This window comes from Mauremys mutica, chromosome 2 (genome assembly GCF_020497125.1).
Source record: "Mauremys mutica isolate MM-2020 ecotype Southern chromosome 2, ASM2049712v1, whole genome shotgun sequence".
Lineage (NCBI taxonomy): Eukaryota > Metazoa > Chordata > Testudines > Geoemydidae > Mauremys > Mauremys mutica.
The window spans coordinates 2,460,080-2,477,361 of NC_059073.1; the positions used below are offsets into that span (position 1 = coordinate 2,460,080).

Sequence of the window (17,282 nt, forward strand, 5' to 3'; positions counted from 1 at the left end):
TGATGTAAAAGAAGAGTTTAAGGCCTTTATTATTGTTTGGTTGCCCGCTCCTCAGTACAGTCCACACTAGATGAAGCAGGGTCAGTGGCTTGGATGATGGCCACAGACATCACTATAAGTATCATGCTTTGTGGCTCCAGGTATGGGGGTTCCAGCTGAAGTACAGTACACTACAGATTTGCCTTTTGAAGGACCAAGTTTGTTTTCTGGGGAAACTGACAAAGCTGTGCACTCCTTAAAAGATTGCAGGGTGACCCTGAAGTCTTTCCACAGTATTCTTGCCAGCAAGTTAAAGAAGTATGGTCTGGATGAATGGACTATAAGGTGGATAGAAAGCTAGTTAGATTGTCGGGCTCAGTGGGTAGTGATCAATGGCTCCATGTCTACTTGGCAGCCGGTTTCAAGCGGAGTGCCCCAAGGGTTGGTCCTGGGGCCGGTTTTGTTCAGTATCTTTATTAATGATCTGGAGGATGGCATGGACTGCACTCTCAGCAAGTTTGCAGATGACACTAAACTGGGAGGAGTGGTAGATACTCACAAACAGGGAAGAAATAGTAGAGGAAGCAATAGTGGATGGGAACCTGGGAGGCAGTGACCATGAGATGGTCGAGTTCAGGATCCTGACACAAGGAAAAAAGGAAAGCAGTAGAACAGAGACTCTGGACTTCAGAAAAGCAGACTTCGACTCCCTCAGGGAACTGATGGGCAAGGTCCCCTGGGAGAATAACATGACGGGGAAAGGAGTCGAGGAAAGCTGGCTGTATTTCAAAGAAACCTTATTGAGGTTGCAGGAACAAACCATCCCGACGTGTAGGAAGAAAAGTAAATATGGCAGGCGACCAGCTTGGCTTAACAGTGAAATCCTTGCTCGTCTTAAACACAAAAGAACAGCTTACAAGAAGTGGAAGATTGGACAAATAACCAGGGAGGAGTATAAAAGTATTGTTCAGGCATGCAGGTGTGAAATCAGGAAGGCCAAATCACACTTGGAGTTGCAGCTAGCCGGAGATGTTAGGAGTAACAAGAAGGGTTTCTTTAGGTATGTTAGCAACAGGAAGAAAGTCAAGGAAAGTGTGGGCCTCTTGCTGAATGAGGGAGGGAACCTAGTGACAGAGGATGTGGAGAAAGCTAGTATACTCAATGCTTTTTTTGCCTCTGTCTTCACAGACAAGGTCAGCTCCCAGACAGCTGCACTCTGCAGCACGGTATGGGGAGGAGGTGACCAGCTCTCTGTGGAGAAAGAAGTAGTTCGGGACTATTTAGTAAAGCTGGACGAGCACAAGTCCATGGGGCCGGATGCGCTGCATCCGAGGGTGCGAAAGGAGTTGGCCGATGAGATTGCAGAGCCATTGGCCATTATCTTTGAAAAACCATGGCGATCGGGGGAAGTCCCGGATGACTGGAAAAAAGCTAATGTAGTGCTTAGCTTTAAAAAAGGGAAGAAGGAAGATCCAGGGAACTACAGGCCAGTCAGTCTCACCTCAGTCCCTGGAAAAATCATGGAACAGGTCCTCAAGGAATCAATCCTGAACCACTTAAAGGAGGGGAAAGTGATCAGGAACAGTCAGCATGGATTCACCAAGGGCAAGTCATGCCTGACTAACCTAATTGCCTTCTGTGACGAGATAACCGGCTCTGTGGATGAGGGGAAAGCAGTGGATGTGCTATTTCTGGACTTTAGCAAAGCCTTTGATACAGTCTCCCACAGTATTCTTGCCAGCAAGTTAAAGAAGTATGGGCTGGATGAATGGACGGTAAGGTGGATAGAAAACTGGCTAGATGGTCGGGCTCAACAGGTAGTGATCAATGGTTCCATGTCTAGTTGGCAGCCGGTATCAAGTGGAGTGCCCCAAGGGTTGGTGCTGGGGCCGGTTTTATTCAATATCTTCATTAACGATCTGGAGGATGGTGTGGACTGCACCCTTAGCAAGTTTGCAGATGACACTAAACTGGGAGGAGTGGTTGATACGCTGGAGGGTAGGGCTAGGATACAGAGGGACCTAGACAAATTAGAGGATTGGGCCAAAAGAAATATGATGAGGTTCAACAAGGACAAGTGCAGAGTTCTGCACTTAGAACAGAAGAATCCCATGCACTGTTACAGACTAGGGACCGAATGGCTAGGAAGCAGTTCTGCAGAAAAGGACCTAGGGGTTACAGTGGACGAGAAGCTGGATATGATCAACAGTGTGCCCTTGTTGCCAAGAAGGCTAATGGCATTTTGGGCTGTATAAGTAGGGGCATTGCCAGCAGATCGAGGGACGTGATCATTCCCCTCTATTCGACATTGGTGAGGCCTCATCTGGAGTACTGTGTCCAGTTTTGGGCCCCGCACTACAAGAAGGATGTGGAAAAATTGGAAAGAGTCCGGTGGAGGGCAACAAAAATGATTAGGGGCTGGAGCACATGACTTACGAGGAGAGGCTGAGGGAACTGGGATTGTTTAATCTGCAGAAGAGAAGAATGAGGGGGGATTTGATAGCTGCCTTCTGCTGCCTGAAAGGGGGTTTCAAAGAGGATGGATCTAGACTGTTCTCAGTGGTAGCAGATGACAGAACTAGGAGCAATGGTCTCAAGTTGCAGTGGGGGAGGTTTAGGTTGGATATTAGGAAAATCTTTTTCACTAGGAGGGTGGTGAAGCACTGGAATGGGTTACCTAGGGAGGTGGTGGAATCTCCGTCCTTAGAGGTTTTTAAGGTAGGCTTGACAAAGCCCTGGCTGGGATGATTTAGTTGGGTTTGGTCCTGCTATGAGCAGGGGGTTGGACTCGATGACCTCCTGAGGTCCCTTCCAACCCTGATATTCTATGATTCTACAAGAGCCCACTTCCTCACTATTACTTTATCTTCTACCACTAGACATCCTTCCATCTCCAAGTAGTCTGACTTTTTGGTCGAGGTCAGCAAACCACTCTGATTTCCCCTTCCCGCCTCTCTTCCCTGTCCTTTTCAGGGACCATTCTCACGAGACTGTTCTAATTCAGGAAGTTCAGTGTCTGATGCAGTTAGGGGCCATAGAAGAAGTGCCTTCCCAGCATCACGGGAGGGTTTTTTTTCCCCACTATTTCCTTATTCCCAAGTCCAAAGGAGGCCTCAGACGTATTCTGGACCTGCAAAACTTCAACCAAAACATAAAAAAGATATTAAAGAAAGTAATCATATGAAACTTTTATTCCTTTCCCTTCGCACAATGATTGGTTTGTTACCCTTTTAATTTTTTGGTGCAGAATTCCCCCAGGAGTACTACTCCTTTGCTAGGATTTTTGTTTTTTCCTGATGTACTTAAATAATTCTTTAGCTCTACTGGCCATAGATTTTTTTCCCTCAGATATCTTTAGCTTCCCTTATCAATTGTTGGCATTTACTAATTGTTGATCCTACTCATTGCTATTATCTCAATTTTTTCCTTTTTTTATGAATATTTATTTATTGTTGCTTCTTTTAAATTAGGTGCTCTCATACATGGTGACACTTGAGGCAACCGAGTGTTTCCACCTCCATCTATCTAATGCCATATTTCTTGCTCCATTATAGTCTGTTTTCATGACAGCATCATCTTTCTCAATGGTTTTCTTAGGTGTCCTCTATTGTTCTCCAGTTTTCTGTATTCCAGTAGGTGATATCCAGTCAAAGGCTTATCTAGGAATTTTTTTACCTCTGTACAACATGTCTAAATTACTTCAGCCTTCTTTCTTGAATCATTGTCTTTACAGTCTGCTGACCAGTCCTTTGTAAGACATCAGTTTTGGTTACATTGTCCCACCAATGGACACCAAGTATTGTTTGCAAGCATCTCTGATGGAAAGTATTTAGTTTCCTGATGTTGGCTTCTAGCATGTTCCAAGTTTCAGCTTCATATAACAAAGTGGGTATCACAGTGACATTATATAACTTTATCTTGGTTCTTGTATGAATCTCCTTATTTTTCTAGATATTTGTCAGTCTTGAAAAAGCTCCACTTGCCTTCTCAATTCTTGCTTCCACCTCATGTGCTTTCTTCTTCCGCTTTCTTCTTCCATGATTACAGAATCATGTGTTTGGACATCTATTAAAGCATTTTAAACAATTCCCATTACCATTCTGTTTAAATATTTTCTCCCACTCAGTTTTGCTCATGGTTGTTTTGAGTGTTAGCAACTTCATAACAATATAGCTCCCTTCTAAAGAAACCTTGCTTCTCCAGAAATGGAACAACTTTTTCCAGGCTAAACAAAAGCTGATGTGGGCCTCTGTCTAAACCAACCTTTCTCAGCTGGGCTAGAGCAAACCTCTAACTAAGGCCTTATCTACAGTACACAGTTTTGCTGACAAAACAAAACAATGGAGATGTACATAATACAAAGGTACTTTTGGTGGTAAAACTCTGCTGTTTGCTGACAAAATAAAACCATCTTGACAAGAGGCATAGAGTTTTTTGAGGCAAAGTTAAAGCAACAGAGTGTCAGTGTAGACGCTGCCATTCATTATGTCTTCATAACTGGCCTCCCTCAGTATCCCAGAATGCCTGCCGTGACTGCTCTGCTCACTCTTTTGAACTCGGTTGCGCTGCATCTAGCTACACATGCATTCACCCCTCCCCTTTCAAAACGTTGGGAGTCTGACATTCCTCAGCATGAGCCTGGTCTGATGGATGTGTGTGTGGGGGAAGAGGGGTCGGCATCCCCCTCCCCCTGCCTCAGGACTGGTTGCTCAAGCTGCTGTCTGAATTTAAAGAGACAGCATGCCGACACACTCTCCCCCAACACACACACATTCTCTCACACACTTCCCCAACACGAGTTCTGTTTCTGTCTCTCCCCGCAACCCACTCCCTGTCACACATACTCTCTCCCTTCCCCCCCCCCCCCCCACATACACTTCAATTGAAAAGTGGCTGGCAATCTAGTAGGATGCCCATGGAAGGATGGGATTGAGAAACCTGCATCATGTGACACTGTGTCTGCCCCATGAGGCATTGGAAACCCTTCCCAAAGCACCCTGCGGCCAGTTGCACAGTGGGATAGATATCCACAGTACACTGCTCTCTCTGTTGATGGAAGAGCTGCAAGTGTGGATGTGCTCTGCTGACACAAGGAGGGTAGTGTGAACATGCAACAGTGGTTTAATTAAAGTGCTTTAATTAAAGTGGCATAACTTTTGACAACAAAACTTAGTATAGACAAGGCCTAAAATAAACTCTCAGGCTCGACTAAATCTGTCATAACTGGAGCAGGCCTCTGCCTAAGCTAGGCATCTGGGGCAAGCTTTGTAATTCTACAACTCTGCCTCTACTAGCAGTTACTAAGCGATGGCCCACTTGTTGTCTATAGCTCACCATGCTGCCACTGGAGGCCTGTTTGAAACATGCTCTTTTATCCATGGTAAATTTTTCAGGTCTTGCTACGTGATTACTATCAATTGTGACAAAGTTCCTCCTCTACCTTGGTGGGTCCTGCGCTTATTGGCGGATTTGCTCACCTCAGTGATCTTCCCCTCTGGTGGAACCCACAGTCTGGGTCAACTCCTCCTGTGTCTTATCAGGAGTTGGGAGGTTTGGGGGGAAACCCGGGCCCGCCCTCTACTCCAGGTTCCAGCCCAGGGCCCTGTGGATCGCAGCTGTCTATAGTGTCTTCTGTAACAGCTGCATGACAGCTACAACTCCATGGGCTACTTCCCCATGGCCTCCTCCAAACACCTTCTTTATCCTCACAACAGGACCTTCCTCCTGGTGACTGATAATGCTTGTATTCCTCAATCCTCCAGCAGTACACTCTCTCACTCTCAGCTCCTTGCGCCTCTTGCTCCCAGCTCCTCACACCCGAATCTCACTGACTAACAGAGGCTTTTAACTAGTTCCAGCCAGCCCTTGATTGGCTTCAGGTGGCCCAATCAAAGTGGCTATCTCCTCTGCCTTCTAGAAAGATCTTAATTGGCCCCAGGTGTCTTGATTAACCTGGAGCAACTGCCATTTGGTTACCATGGTACTAGGGATTTGGTTAGCCTGGGGCTAACATACCTGTTCCTTACTACTTTACTGTAGCCATCTGGCCTTGCCCCATCACACAATATAAAAGGTAAATAATACCTAATTGTATTATTGTCACTCAAGCTGGTTTGGTAAATAGTATGGAGAGAGGTACAAGTAGGGCGGTACGGTATGCCATACCAGTCAGATATTTATAACCAGTACGCCGTACCAGAAAGACACAGGCGGAGCAGAATATGGGGCCTCTGGGCGACTCCCACGCCAGCAGCTCCTCCAGCGTGGCGGTACTTCCCTCATTCCTGCCCCCAGCCCTTCCACAGAGCTGTGTCTCCTGAGTCCTTTCTGGGTTCTGTACAGCAACCCCACAGGAGGACAGGGCTGGGGGCGGTACAGCCATGCTGGAGGAGTTGCCGGCGTGGGACTGCCTGGCAGCCCCACGTTCTACTCCTTTCGCTGCTGGGGTTCCCAGGAGAGCCCTGAACTGCAGGGCTCTCCCGGGAACCAGGTCGGCAAAAGGAGCAGGGAACCGCAGCAGCGAAAGGAGCAGAACGTGGGGCCACTAGGCAACCCCATGCCAGTAGCTCCTCCAGCGTGGCTGTACTGCCTCCAGCCCAGCCCTGTCCTCCAGTGGGGCTGCTGTACAGACCCCAGCCAGGACTCAGGAGACGCAGCTGCGTGGAAGGGCTGGGGGTGGTACAGCTGTGCCAGAGGAGCTGCTGGCATGGGGTTGCCTAGTGGCCCCACATTCTGCTCCTTTTGCCGCTGCAGTTCCGGAGAGCCCTGTGGTTCAGAAATCTCTGGCGCAGTGGGAGGAGGACAGAACCCGCCCCCACCTCCTGGTAACGGGATTGATCATGGGAAGGAAGCGGGAGAGCGCAGGGCCCTGGGGTGGGGGTGGAGCGGGGCGGGTCATGGGGGGAGGTCACATGTGCCCTACTCCCCTTTAGCTGGTGCAGCACACTGGTAAGAAAAGAATTCTGCTTGCACTACTGTGTATGGAGCACTTTTACCCATTACAACCGTATTGCTTATTCATATTGAATGCTAGCAACATGTTGGTCATCCAAGAATCACACTAATTAATAATAAGGCACTTTAACATGGGCTGGACGCAGAAATTTAATCACAAACTAGTGGAAATTGGTACTTCTTTTTTTTTTTTTTTTTTTTAATGTCAGCCTGAGTCCTTGATTAGTTACTGTATTTCCTTCTACCTCCAGGATATTAAATAGCAAAACAGTTATCCCAGGTTGTCTAACAGAGTGAAAGGAAATAGGATTCTTCTTCGAGTGATTGCTCATGTGTATTCGACAATAGGTGTGTGTGCTTGCCATGTGCACTGGTGTCGGAAGTTTTTTCCTTAGCAGTACCTGTAGGGGAGCACCCCTAGTGACCCCTGGAGTGGCGCCTCCATGGCGCGGTATAAGGGGCACTGCGCTCTCCCCACACCCTCAGGTCCTTCTTCCCGCCAGTGAAGGTGCTTTAGAACTGCTCTACTCCAGCTTTGCTTTAGCTCTTCCCCAGAACTCTTGTTCGTTCAGTGTATGGTACCTGTAGTTAGTAGTTAGTTAGTGCACCCGGGCCAGGGCATGCCCCGTGCCCTGAGTTTTAAGTCATGCGACACTTGTAGGCAACCAGTGCCAGTGAGTGATCTGCATACAGACTGTTTACGCTGTTTGGGTGAAACCCATCTCAGCGATCGCTGCAAGATTTGCAAGTTGTTCAAGCCTCGGACTAAAGGAGAGAAAGAGATTAGGCTCTGGGACATCCTGATAGAGTCGGCTTTGACCCCGACTCCAGCACGCCGCTCTGAGTTGGCACCGAGTACCGTGGTGTTGGTGCGCGGTGACCCCCCCAGTGCCATCTACCAGTCGGCACCGCTCTCGTCCACGAGGCACGCCAAGAAGGCTAAGAAGAGGCCTTCTCTGCCATGGCACTGGAGCAAGACTTGGGGAGAGGCTAGACTAATGTTGGGCAATCCTCAGTCCCCATCAGGCTCTAGGCTTCTGACTCAGGTTGAGTGGAGTAGCCCGGCCCATTCAGAGCAGGCTTCCCCAGATGTCCGGATGCCCTCCATGCCAGAGGCCCTGCAAGCAGCCCGGGACATTATGTCCATGCTGGTACCAGGAGCACTGCCAATGTTGGCCCTGTGGTCCAGAGGCAAGCCGCCCACTGATTGCCCTGGCATGGCCCAGGCAGCATTGGTACGGGACCCTCACGAGCCTGGAAGTCGCCCCGCCATGGCTGTTACCAACCCACCTGGACCTGCTCTTCCAGGACCAGGGCCGCCTCCTCCACCCCAGCCTAGCGACACTCCACCTCACGGCATGGCTGCTCCATGGTTAGGCCAGAAGGAAAGGACGTGCTCGGAAGGGGTTCAGCGCATCCTCTTGGAAAGCAGGTGACACTCCATGTGCTGAGCCTAGTTGGCAAAGTGGTCTCAGTTTTCCGAATGAGTGGCTGAGCGGGGCGTTTCCCCCATGGCTGCCCTGATCCAGCTCATTTTGGATTACCTCCTTAACATTAAAGCCCAGGGCCTGGCGACCTCGTCCGTCAAGGTGCACTTGGCGGCCATATCAGCCTTCCATCCGCCGGTGCAGGGGCACACGATATTCTCCCATGCCATGACTGGCTGATTCCTTAAGGGATTGGATCATCTCTTCCCATACATTAGGCCCCCAGTCCTGCAGTGGGACCTGAACTTGGTGCTGGCCCGGCTGATGGGTTCCCTGTTTGAGCCGCTAGCTGCGTGCTCCTGGGCGCACCTCTTGTGGAAGGTAGCCTTCCTGGTAGCAATCACGTTGTCTAGGCGGGTCTCAAAACTCAGGGCCCTGACCTCCAAGCTCCCGTACACGGTGTTCCATAAGGATAAGGTCCAGCTCCACCCACATCCTTCCTTCCTTCCTCCTGAAGATGGTCTCAGCCTACCACATGGGTCAGGACATTTTCCTGCCGGTTCTCTGCCCCAAGCCCCAGGTGCCAAGTGAGGAGCGCTGCCTCCACACGCTGGATGTGAGATGGGCTCTGGCCTTTTACCTGGAATGGACTAAGCTGTTCGGGAAGTCTTCGCAGCTGTTCATTGCCTCAGCCAAACGCATGAGGGGTTGGCCGATCTCCACTCAGCAGCTCTCCAATTGGATTGCCTCGTGCATCAGTACCTGTTATGACCTGGTGGGAATTCCTCCGCTGTCAATTGTGAGGGCACACTTGACTAGGGTGCAAGCCTCGTCGGCTGCCTTTTTAGCCTATGTCCCCATTCAGGACATTTGCAGGGCTACCACATGGTCTTCAGTTCACACATTCACCTCACATTATGCGATCGTCTCCCAGACCAGGGAAGACGCCAGGTTCGGCAGGGCTGTGCTCTGTCCCGAGAGTTTGTGAACACCTACCCACCTCCAACAGATATAGCTTGTAATCACCTATTGGGGAATACACATGAGCAATCACTCAAAGAAGAAAAGACAGTTACCTTTTCCGTAACTGGTGTTCTTTGAGATGTGTTGCTCAGGTGTATTCCACATCCCGCCCGCTTTCCCCTCTGTTGGAGTTGTCTGGCAAGAAGAAACTGAGGGTGGGGGGAGCACGCAGCGCCCCTTATATTGTGCCATGGAGGCGCCACTCCAGGAGTCACTAGGGGTGCTCCCCTACAGGTACTGCTAGGGGAAAAACTTCCAACACCAGTGCATGTGGCGAGCACGCACACCTATTGTGGAGTAGACACGAGCAACACCTCTCGAAGAACACCAGTTACGGAAAAGGTAGCTGTCTTTTCCATTTGAACAATCTCTCTGGTCTGATTGGAATTTTATGGAGTTCCTAGAAGTTAGAGCTGAAAAATATCTATTTTGTCATTTGAATGCACAAATCAGTGTTCTGAGTAACAATCGTGGATATCCTATCTGTTTCTAGTCTTTGACCACTGCTGCACGTAGACCAGTTGTTCTCAGTGATTCCCAAATCTTCTTTCTGAGTGGCTGGTTACCTTTAAACTATGTACAAGAAGTTTAAATTATTCCTTCCACTGTGCATTACCTTGCATTTATGAACATTGAATTCTGCCTGCCATTCTACCGTCTCATATCCACATTGGGTTGCAGTCTATCTTAATTCATTCTCTATGCACCACACAGAACTGAACTACAAAGAAAAGGCTGTGCTAACGTTGCAGTGTGCTTTCCGTCGCATCCTGGCATGCAGAGCAAGGGAGAAGCGCCTTAGGGAGCAGAGAGAATATACAGAGTTAATGGAGCGCCTCCAGAGAGAGGTAAGAAGTAAGTTTAATTGGAAATACAGAGAGGGCATTTAGAAGATTGGTAACTGCACCAATATAGCAATAGGATGTACGTGTGCAGGCCTTAATTGTGTTTTGACGCACAGAGTCCAGCACTCTCAGCCATCAAGTGCACTTCTGACTGACTACTGCCTGCCCTATAGTGGCTCATTGCTGTTATCGTTACATTCATTTTTATTTTCCAAAAAAAATTTTTTTAAATCAGTTTTGAGATAAGCTATGCACCATAATCTTCCACTATGGAAAGGAGCTCCTAGGATTATGAGAGAGAAGATACTAGAGAACGCATTCTGCTGTTTCAAATATATTTATTTTTCTCTTTTTTTCCTAACCTTGTTTCTCTATTTTAAAGGTTCCCTGTACTATCTAGGATCATCCTCTTCCCTCTCACCCCCTATCTCTGTCTGAAGTTTGCTACCCTTTCCACAAGAATTTGTAGCCTATTACTTTTTACTGTAAAAACTAAATTTTAATTATTGGAAGGCTCTGTAATTTTTACAATAGAAAATGGGTTAAATATGGTTGAAGGGACCATCAATGGTGAAACTGGAAAATAATAAATGGTGACAACCTCCCATGCATTGCCTACATTCTATGCTCTGTCCACATGTGATGCCAAAATGAACTGCCACTCAGAGTATATTGTGCAGATCTTCAATAATGATTGAGCCTCTTCTTTCCAGCATGCTTTAATCAGCATTGAACGAATTAATGTTCATACTTAAATTATCATCATTATGCTTCATTGTTAATGCCACGTGGAGATGAACGGACTAGCTCACATCTCTCAGAACTATTGTTCTTCTTCGAGTGCTTGTTCATGTTGATTCTAAGTAGGTGCATGCACGCCACATGTACAGTCGCCAGAAGGTTTTTCCCCTAGTGGTATCTGTAGGGTCGGCTCTGGAGCCCCCTGGAGTCACGCCTTCATGGTGCCGTATAGGATCCTGCCAACCCCCGGCCTCTTCAGTTCCTTCATAGTGCCCATGACGGTTGTTGAAACAGTGGTTCTCTTTTGCTTCAGCAAGTGATTCCCTAGCAGACTCTTTTCTTTCTTCTTGTAAATAGTTAATAGTGTTAGTATTTTGGTATAGTAAGTTAATGACTTATCAGAGTCAATCCCACCCCTTTTTTCCTGAGATCAGGGCAGGCCTCGGTCTCAAGGTTTAAACCGAGCGGGGCTTGCCAAAAGCCTATGCCTAGGGGCGATCCCCACATGTCATGTTTGAAGTGTATGGGAGAATCCAATCAAAAAGATCATTGCAAGATTTTGTCCCAGAATGAAAAAGGAGAGGGACCAGAGACTGAAACTCCTCTTGATGGAGCCAGCTCTCCACCCACATTCAGAGCCGAGTCCGTCTGAACTGGCACCCAGCATGTCTGCATCAGTGTGGAGTGCACTGGCTTCAATGAGGGAGCTCCCAGCACTGAGGAAAGACTCTGGAACTAAGGGTCTTCTGCACCATCAGGACTCTCTGGCACCGAAGAGCTCCTCACGTGGGGAGATGCAGCACTGCTCCCAATCACCAGTGCTGCGAAAGAAGCATAGAAAGATGGATAGGAGGTGCTCACCCACTCTGAAAACAGCTGAGCATGAGGGTTTGAGAGGAGTGCGACCTGCGCCAGGCCACTCCAGCTCCAGGCCGTCTAGTGCGGCACCATGGACTCCGGCCTTGCTGAGGGGTCTGTCGAGCCCAGTGCCTCTGGACTCCCCTCTGAGGAAATACCATGGAGAGACACTAGAGCTTCCCTCCACGCTGGAGACTTTCGAAGCAGCTAGGGACCTTATAGCCCTTATGGCACTGCTGTCTCTCACCAGGTGTGAGAGGGCACCTGATGCCAGACCACTGGCACCACAAAGGCACTCGGTGCCATCTAGAGACAAGCCAGCCATGTTGTGGCACCAGTCAACTTCTCTTCAGCACCACTCTCCGACACCATCCAGCATCGACTCGCCTGGTCGCCACGGAGCGAATCTTCACCATTGGAGGCGGAGTCTTATGCCTCAAAGATAAGTCAGCACCACTCGCGGCATCGGCACCTAAAGCCTGATGCAGGGCAGTCTCTGCCCCCTATGCCCTGACCAGCGCAGTGGCAAGTGCCTGCGCAATGGCCCTTTTGGACCCCATGGGCATTTCATCAGGCCCAGAGTTCGTATTCAAGGGGGTCGCTATCAGTTGCCTCTGAAGGAAGAGCTCCTCTGCTCCCTCCTTTGACCCACGAGCATTCCTGCAGTACCAAGACTGGCACCAGACCCAGCACCAAGGTCAACAACGAGCCTGAGGAACCAGCACCGCGTCATCTTTGCAAGCCAGAAGAGCAAGAACAGTGTCCCGTAGATCCTGGATCTACCTCACCTGTGGGTTTTGGATCATTTATCCCACTTCTATTGTGTGTGGGCCCCGATTACTTCAGCTCAGTGGGTGCTATGCATGATTGGATTGGGATATTCCCTTTGATTCAGTTTTCTCCCTCCTTCCCACACCCTTTCCCACACTCCTTCCCTATCCCTCTTCACGGACACTTAAGAGCAACTCTTAATACAGGAGATGCAGATGCTCCTAAGAATGGGAGCAGTAGGGGGGTCCCCTGGGAGTTAAGGGGCAAAGGGCTCTACTCTCACTGTTTTCTAATTCCAAAAGCCAAAGGTGGCCTTAGACCCATCTTAGACAGATTCATGAAGAAGCTGAGGTTCTGCATGGTCATTCCTTCCTTGGATCCAGGGGATTGGTATGCCATCCTCAACTTGAAGGATGCGTATTTTCACGTATCAATAATCCCAAATCACAGAAGTTTCCTCAAGTTCATAGTGAACCATACCCACTATCAGCTTATGGTCCTCCCCTTCTGCCTGTCAGTGGCTCCTCACTGTCTGTTACAGCTCCATTTTGTTCTTATAGCTGTCCCCTTACTCCATTTTGTTCTTGTTCTCCTCTGTGGCCGCCCCTCCCTTGCTGTTAAGTTGTTTACCAGGGCCTCTGCCCTTCTCAAAGGGAGGGCCCCTTAAGTTGTTTAACAAAAGCCATTGCCCTTCTCAAAGGGATGGCCACTTATGCTAAGTGGGACCACTGCCCTGTTCAAAGGGATAGTCCTGTTATCACCTTGTTAAAACCTGGGCTTGGTGTAGGGTAGGCTCTGTCCAGAGCTGCAAGACCTATTGTGTTTTTAAGATCCTGGGTATGAGTCATACCTCTGGGCTTAGGACTAGTCCAAACATGTCTTGGTGGCTGCCTGCAGTTTTTTCTCTGCCTCCCTCCTCCCTATAAGAGGGGGAGCCAATCAGAGTTACTGGCGGGAAGCTGCCAGGGTTTGCCTTTAAAAACAGACATTTTTTTAACAGACTTCAGAAAGGTTCTTGCATTGCTGCCTGGTCTGATCAACCAGGGGTTCTGGTATCAGAGGGGTAGCCGTGTTAGTCTGGTTCTGTAAAAGCAGCAAAGAATCCTGTGGCACCTTATAGACTAACAGATGTTTTGCAGCATGAGCTTTCGTGGGTGAATACCCACTTCTTCGGATGCAAGTCCGATTCTTGCATCCGAAGAAGTGGGTATTCACCCACGAAAGCTCATGCTGCAAAACGTCTGTTAGTCTATAAGGTGCCACAGGATTCTTTGCTGCTTTTACAGGGGTTCTGGGGGTCCTTTCTCCACTCTCGTTTTATTTTTGAGCGTACCCCCGTTTTTGAACCCCCCCCACGAAGAACGAATTGCTGCCTGAGAGATCTCCTGATTATCAAGACTGTACCGAGCCTTCTGATGTTCTTGCTGCTTCTGCCTCTGCTGCTGCCTTGGGGGATGGTAAGAATCCCTCTGTGAAACTTTCTATACTTTTATTTTTATTATTTTAGCTGCTGGCTCTGTCTCCCCAGCACACAGACTCAAGCTAAACCTTGGTCTGGGTTTTAAAACCTCTCTCTTAAACTCTGTGGCACTCTGCCACTAAAAGTAAGTTGGTGCTGCTGCTAAGCTCTGCTCCTGTGGGCTTTGCCCTGGACTCACGGTTTTCAGCTGTATCCACTGCTGCAGCCACCTCCCTTGGCTTCCTTGGGGGCTGCCTTGGGAGCTGTATTCTGGGGCACATACCACTCTGCCCTCTGTAACTTCCCCATAGCATAAGGTGCACCATAGATTTTGTTTCTTTAGTTTAATAAGTCATAGTTTGTTAGGATTGTAAAGCTTGTAAGTCTCACCTGCCTTGCTATAGTTCGTTGTTTTGTTGCTCCATATAGCTGCTTGTTGCAGTTTGCTTAGAATTGTGATATTTGTTGTTTTGCCTAGTCATTGGTTAAGATAGATTTAAAAAGTCATTGCCTGATTGTATTCTGTACCTGTTTTTGTTACTTTGTAGAAGCTGCTTGTCATTTTATATAAGTTTGATTAAGTTAGAGGATAGATAAGGTTCTTGCTGTTCCAATCTCCCCCTCTGAACTTCCCAAACCCCTTGCTGCTTTTTTCCCCTGTGTCTGCATCAACCTCTGAACTTCCCAAACCCCTTGCTGCTTTTTTCCCCTGTGTCTGCATCACCTCTGAACTTCCCAAACCCCTTTGCTGCTTTTTCCCCTGTGTCTGCATCACCTCTGAACTTCCGAAATCCCTTGCTGCTTTTTTCCCCTGTGTCTGCATCACCCTCTGCATCACCTCTGAACTTCCCAAATCCCTTGCTGCTTTTTCCCCTGTGTCTGCATCACCTCTGAACTTCCCAAACTCCTTGCTGCTTTCTCCCCCACGTCTGCATCACCATCTGAACTTCCCAACCCCCCCCCCCACCCCCCCCCCCCCCACACACACACTGCTCTGTTGTCCTTACCTCGCAGGGCTTCAGAGTCTCTCGCTGCTTGCAGCTGCATCTCTCATCAGTTGCCACTATCATTCCCCCCCCCCTCCTGTTTCTTGACCCAGCCTTTGGGTACACTCTTGCTATCACAGCCCCTAAATTAAGTCTACACTGCATAATTTCACTTATCACTCATATTGTATTATTGCACTGTGATTCACATATTACTTCCACCTTTCTGATATACTTTGTATTTGCATTGATACTATTGTGTTACATTCTGAATAAGGCCACCTACCACTTAATACATTCTATCTAAGATTGTTGACCATTCTATATAGAAGCTACTATTTTATTTTGCATTTCCTTTTGGTATGTTTTACATTCCACATTGTATCTAGAGCTGTTCCTATATTAAGTTGGGTTGCTTATTAACTGTACTGTATCCCATTGTGCTAAACCCCACTTACTGTACCCCACTGTTAGAACTCCCTACACTGCTCAATAAGAAACCCCCCCACCATCATTGTCTATTGTAAACACCCTATACACCCCATCCCATCGTATTTCATTGTTAAATACTCACCACTCCCTTTTTCCTTTAATAAAGAAATTAATTTGCACCCCACCCGTGTGGTAATTGCTCCCCAAGATCCCATATACCTGCAGGCAGGGACACTCACGTGTTCACCAAGTGCATGGCAGTCATTGCCATGTTCCTGAGGAAACAAAGTATACAGGTGTTTCTATACCTCGATGACCAGCTGATCAAGGCACACACCAGGGTGCAGATAGAAGAGCACGTGGACCTGATAAGGTCAACTTTTGACAGGCTAGGCCAGAGGTGGGCAAACTACAGCCCACGGGCTGTGTCCAGCCCATCAGACCTTTTAATCCGCCCCTTGAGCTCCTGCCAGGGACTGGGGTCGGTGACTTGCCCCACTCTGGCACTCCAGTCAGGGAGTGGGGTTGGGGGCTTTCCCCTCTCTGTGCATGCTGAGGCTCCGCGCGGCTCCCAGAAGCAGCAGCATGTCCCCCCTCCGGCTCCTACGTATAGGGGCAGCTAGGGGGCTCCGCACGCTGCTCCTGCCCCAAGAGACACCCCCCCCCAATTCCCATTGGCTGGGAACTGCAGCCAATGGGAGCTGCAGGGGCAGCACCTGTGGACGGGGCAGCGTGCAGAGCTGCCTGGCTGCACTTCCGCATAGGAAATGGAGAGGGGACGTGCCGCTGTGTCCAGGAGCTGCTTGAGGTAAGCGCTACACAGAGCCTCCACCCCTAACCTCCTCCATGCCCCAACCCCCTGCCCCAGCCCTGATCCCCCTCCTGCTCTCCAAACCCCTTGGTCCCAGCCCGGAGCATCTTCCTACACCCCAAATCCCTCATCTCCAGCCCCACCCCAGAGCCTGCACCCCCAGCCAGAGCCCACACCCCAGCCCCCTGCCCCAGCCTGGAGCCCCCTCCCACACCCTGAATTCCTCATTTCTGGCCCCACCTCAGAGCCCACACCCCCAGCTGGAGCCCTCACCCCCTCTTGTACCCCAAACCACAATTTTGTGAGCATTCTTGGCCCGCCATACAATTTTGATATCTAGATGTGGCCCTCAGGCCAAAACGTTTGCCCACCCCTGGGCTAGGCCTATTGGTAAATACACAAAAGTTGACTCTTACTCCCACTCGGAGGATAGAGTTCATATAGGCTGTGCTGGATTCAAAGCAAGCCAGATCATTGTTCCCAGAGTCTCGTTTCCAGGCTATTTTTTCCATCATAGAAGACCTCAGGAACTACTACCCTACTATCATGTCATAGAACTGCCTGAAACTTCTGTGGCACGTGGCGGCATATATGTATATGGTTCAGCAAGCAAGACTGTGGCTCAGGCCTCCTCAATCTTGGCTGGCATTAGTGTATCGCCCAAGACGAGACCACTTGGACCTCTTTGGTAGTCGAGGCCCTCCTGTGGTGGCTCAATACATGAATGGCCTGTGCAAGGGCTCCCTTCTCAAGACCTCACCCTGCACTATCTCTAGTTACAGAGGGGTCAGGGGTGGGGTAGGGAAGCTGAGGACTCAAGGCCTCTGGTCCCAAGAGGAGGTCTCGCTCCACATCAGTGTCAGAGAGCTAAGAGTAGTATTCCTGGCCTGTTCGACCTTTCAAGCCCTACTGGAGGGAAAATCTTTATTGGTCATGAGGGACAATACAACAGCGATGTTTTATATAAATAGACAGGGTGGAACATGTTCCTCTTCC

The 17,282-nt window shown here is 49.0% G+C and overlaps 1 protein-coding gene across 6 annotated transcripts in view; it reads left to right on the forward strand.

The window, feature by feature from the left end:
* IQANK1 (IQ motif and ankyrin repeat containing 1) overlaps window positions 1–17,282 on the forward strand; it is a 231,893-nt gene that overhangs the window by 56,337 nt on the left and 158,274 nt on the right. For all 6 annotated transcript variants that reach the window (XM_045003404.1, XM_045003405.1, XM_045003407.1 and 3 more), the window contains exon 4: window positions 10,098–10,231. In XM_045003404.1, coding sequence (XP_044859339.1) covers window positions 10,098–10,231 — 134 coding nt within the window. The remainder of the gene's footprint in view (window positions 1–10,097; window positions 10,232–17,282) is intronic.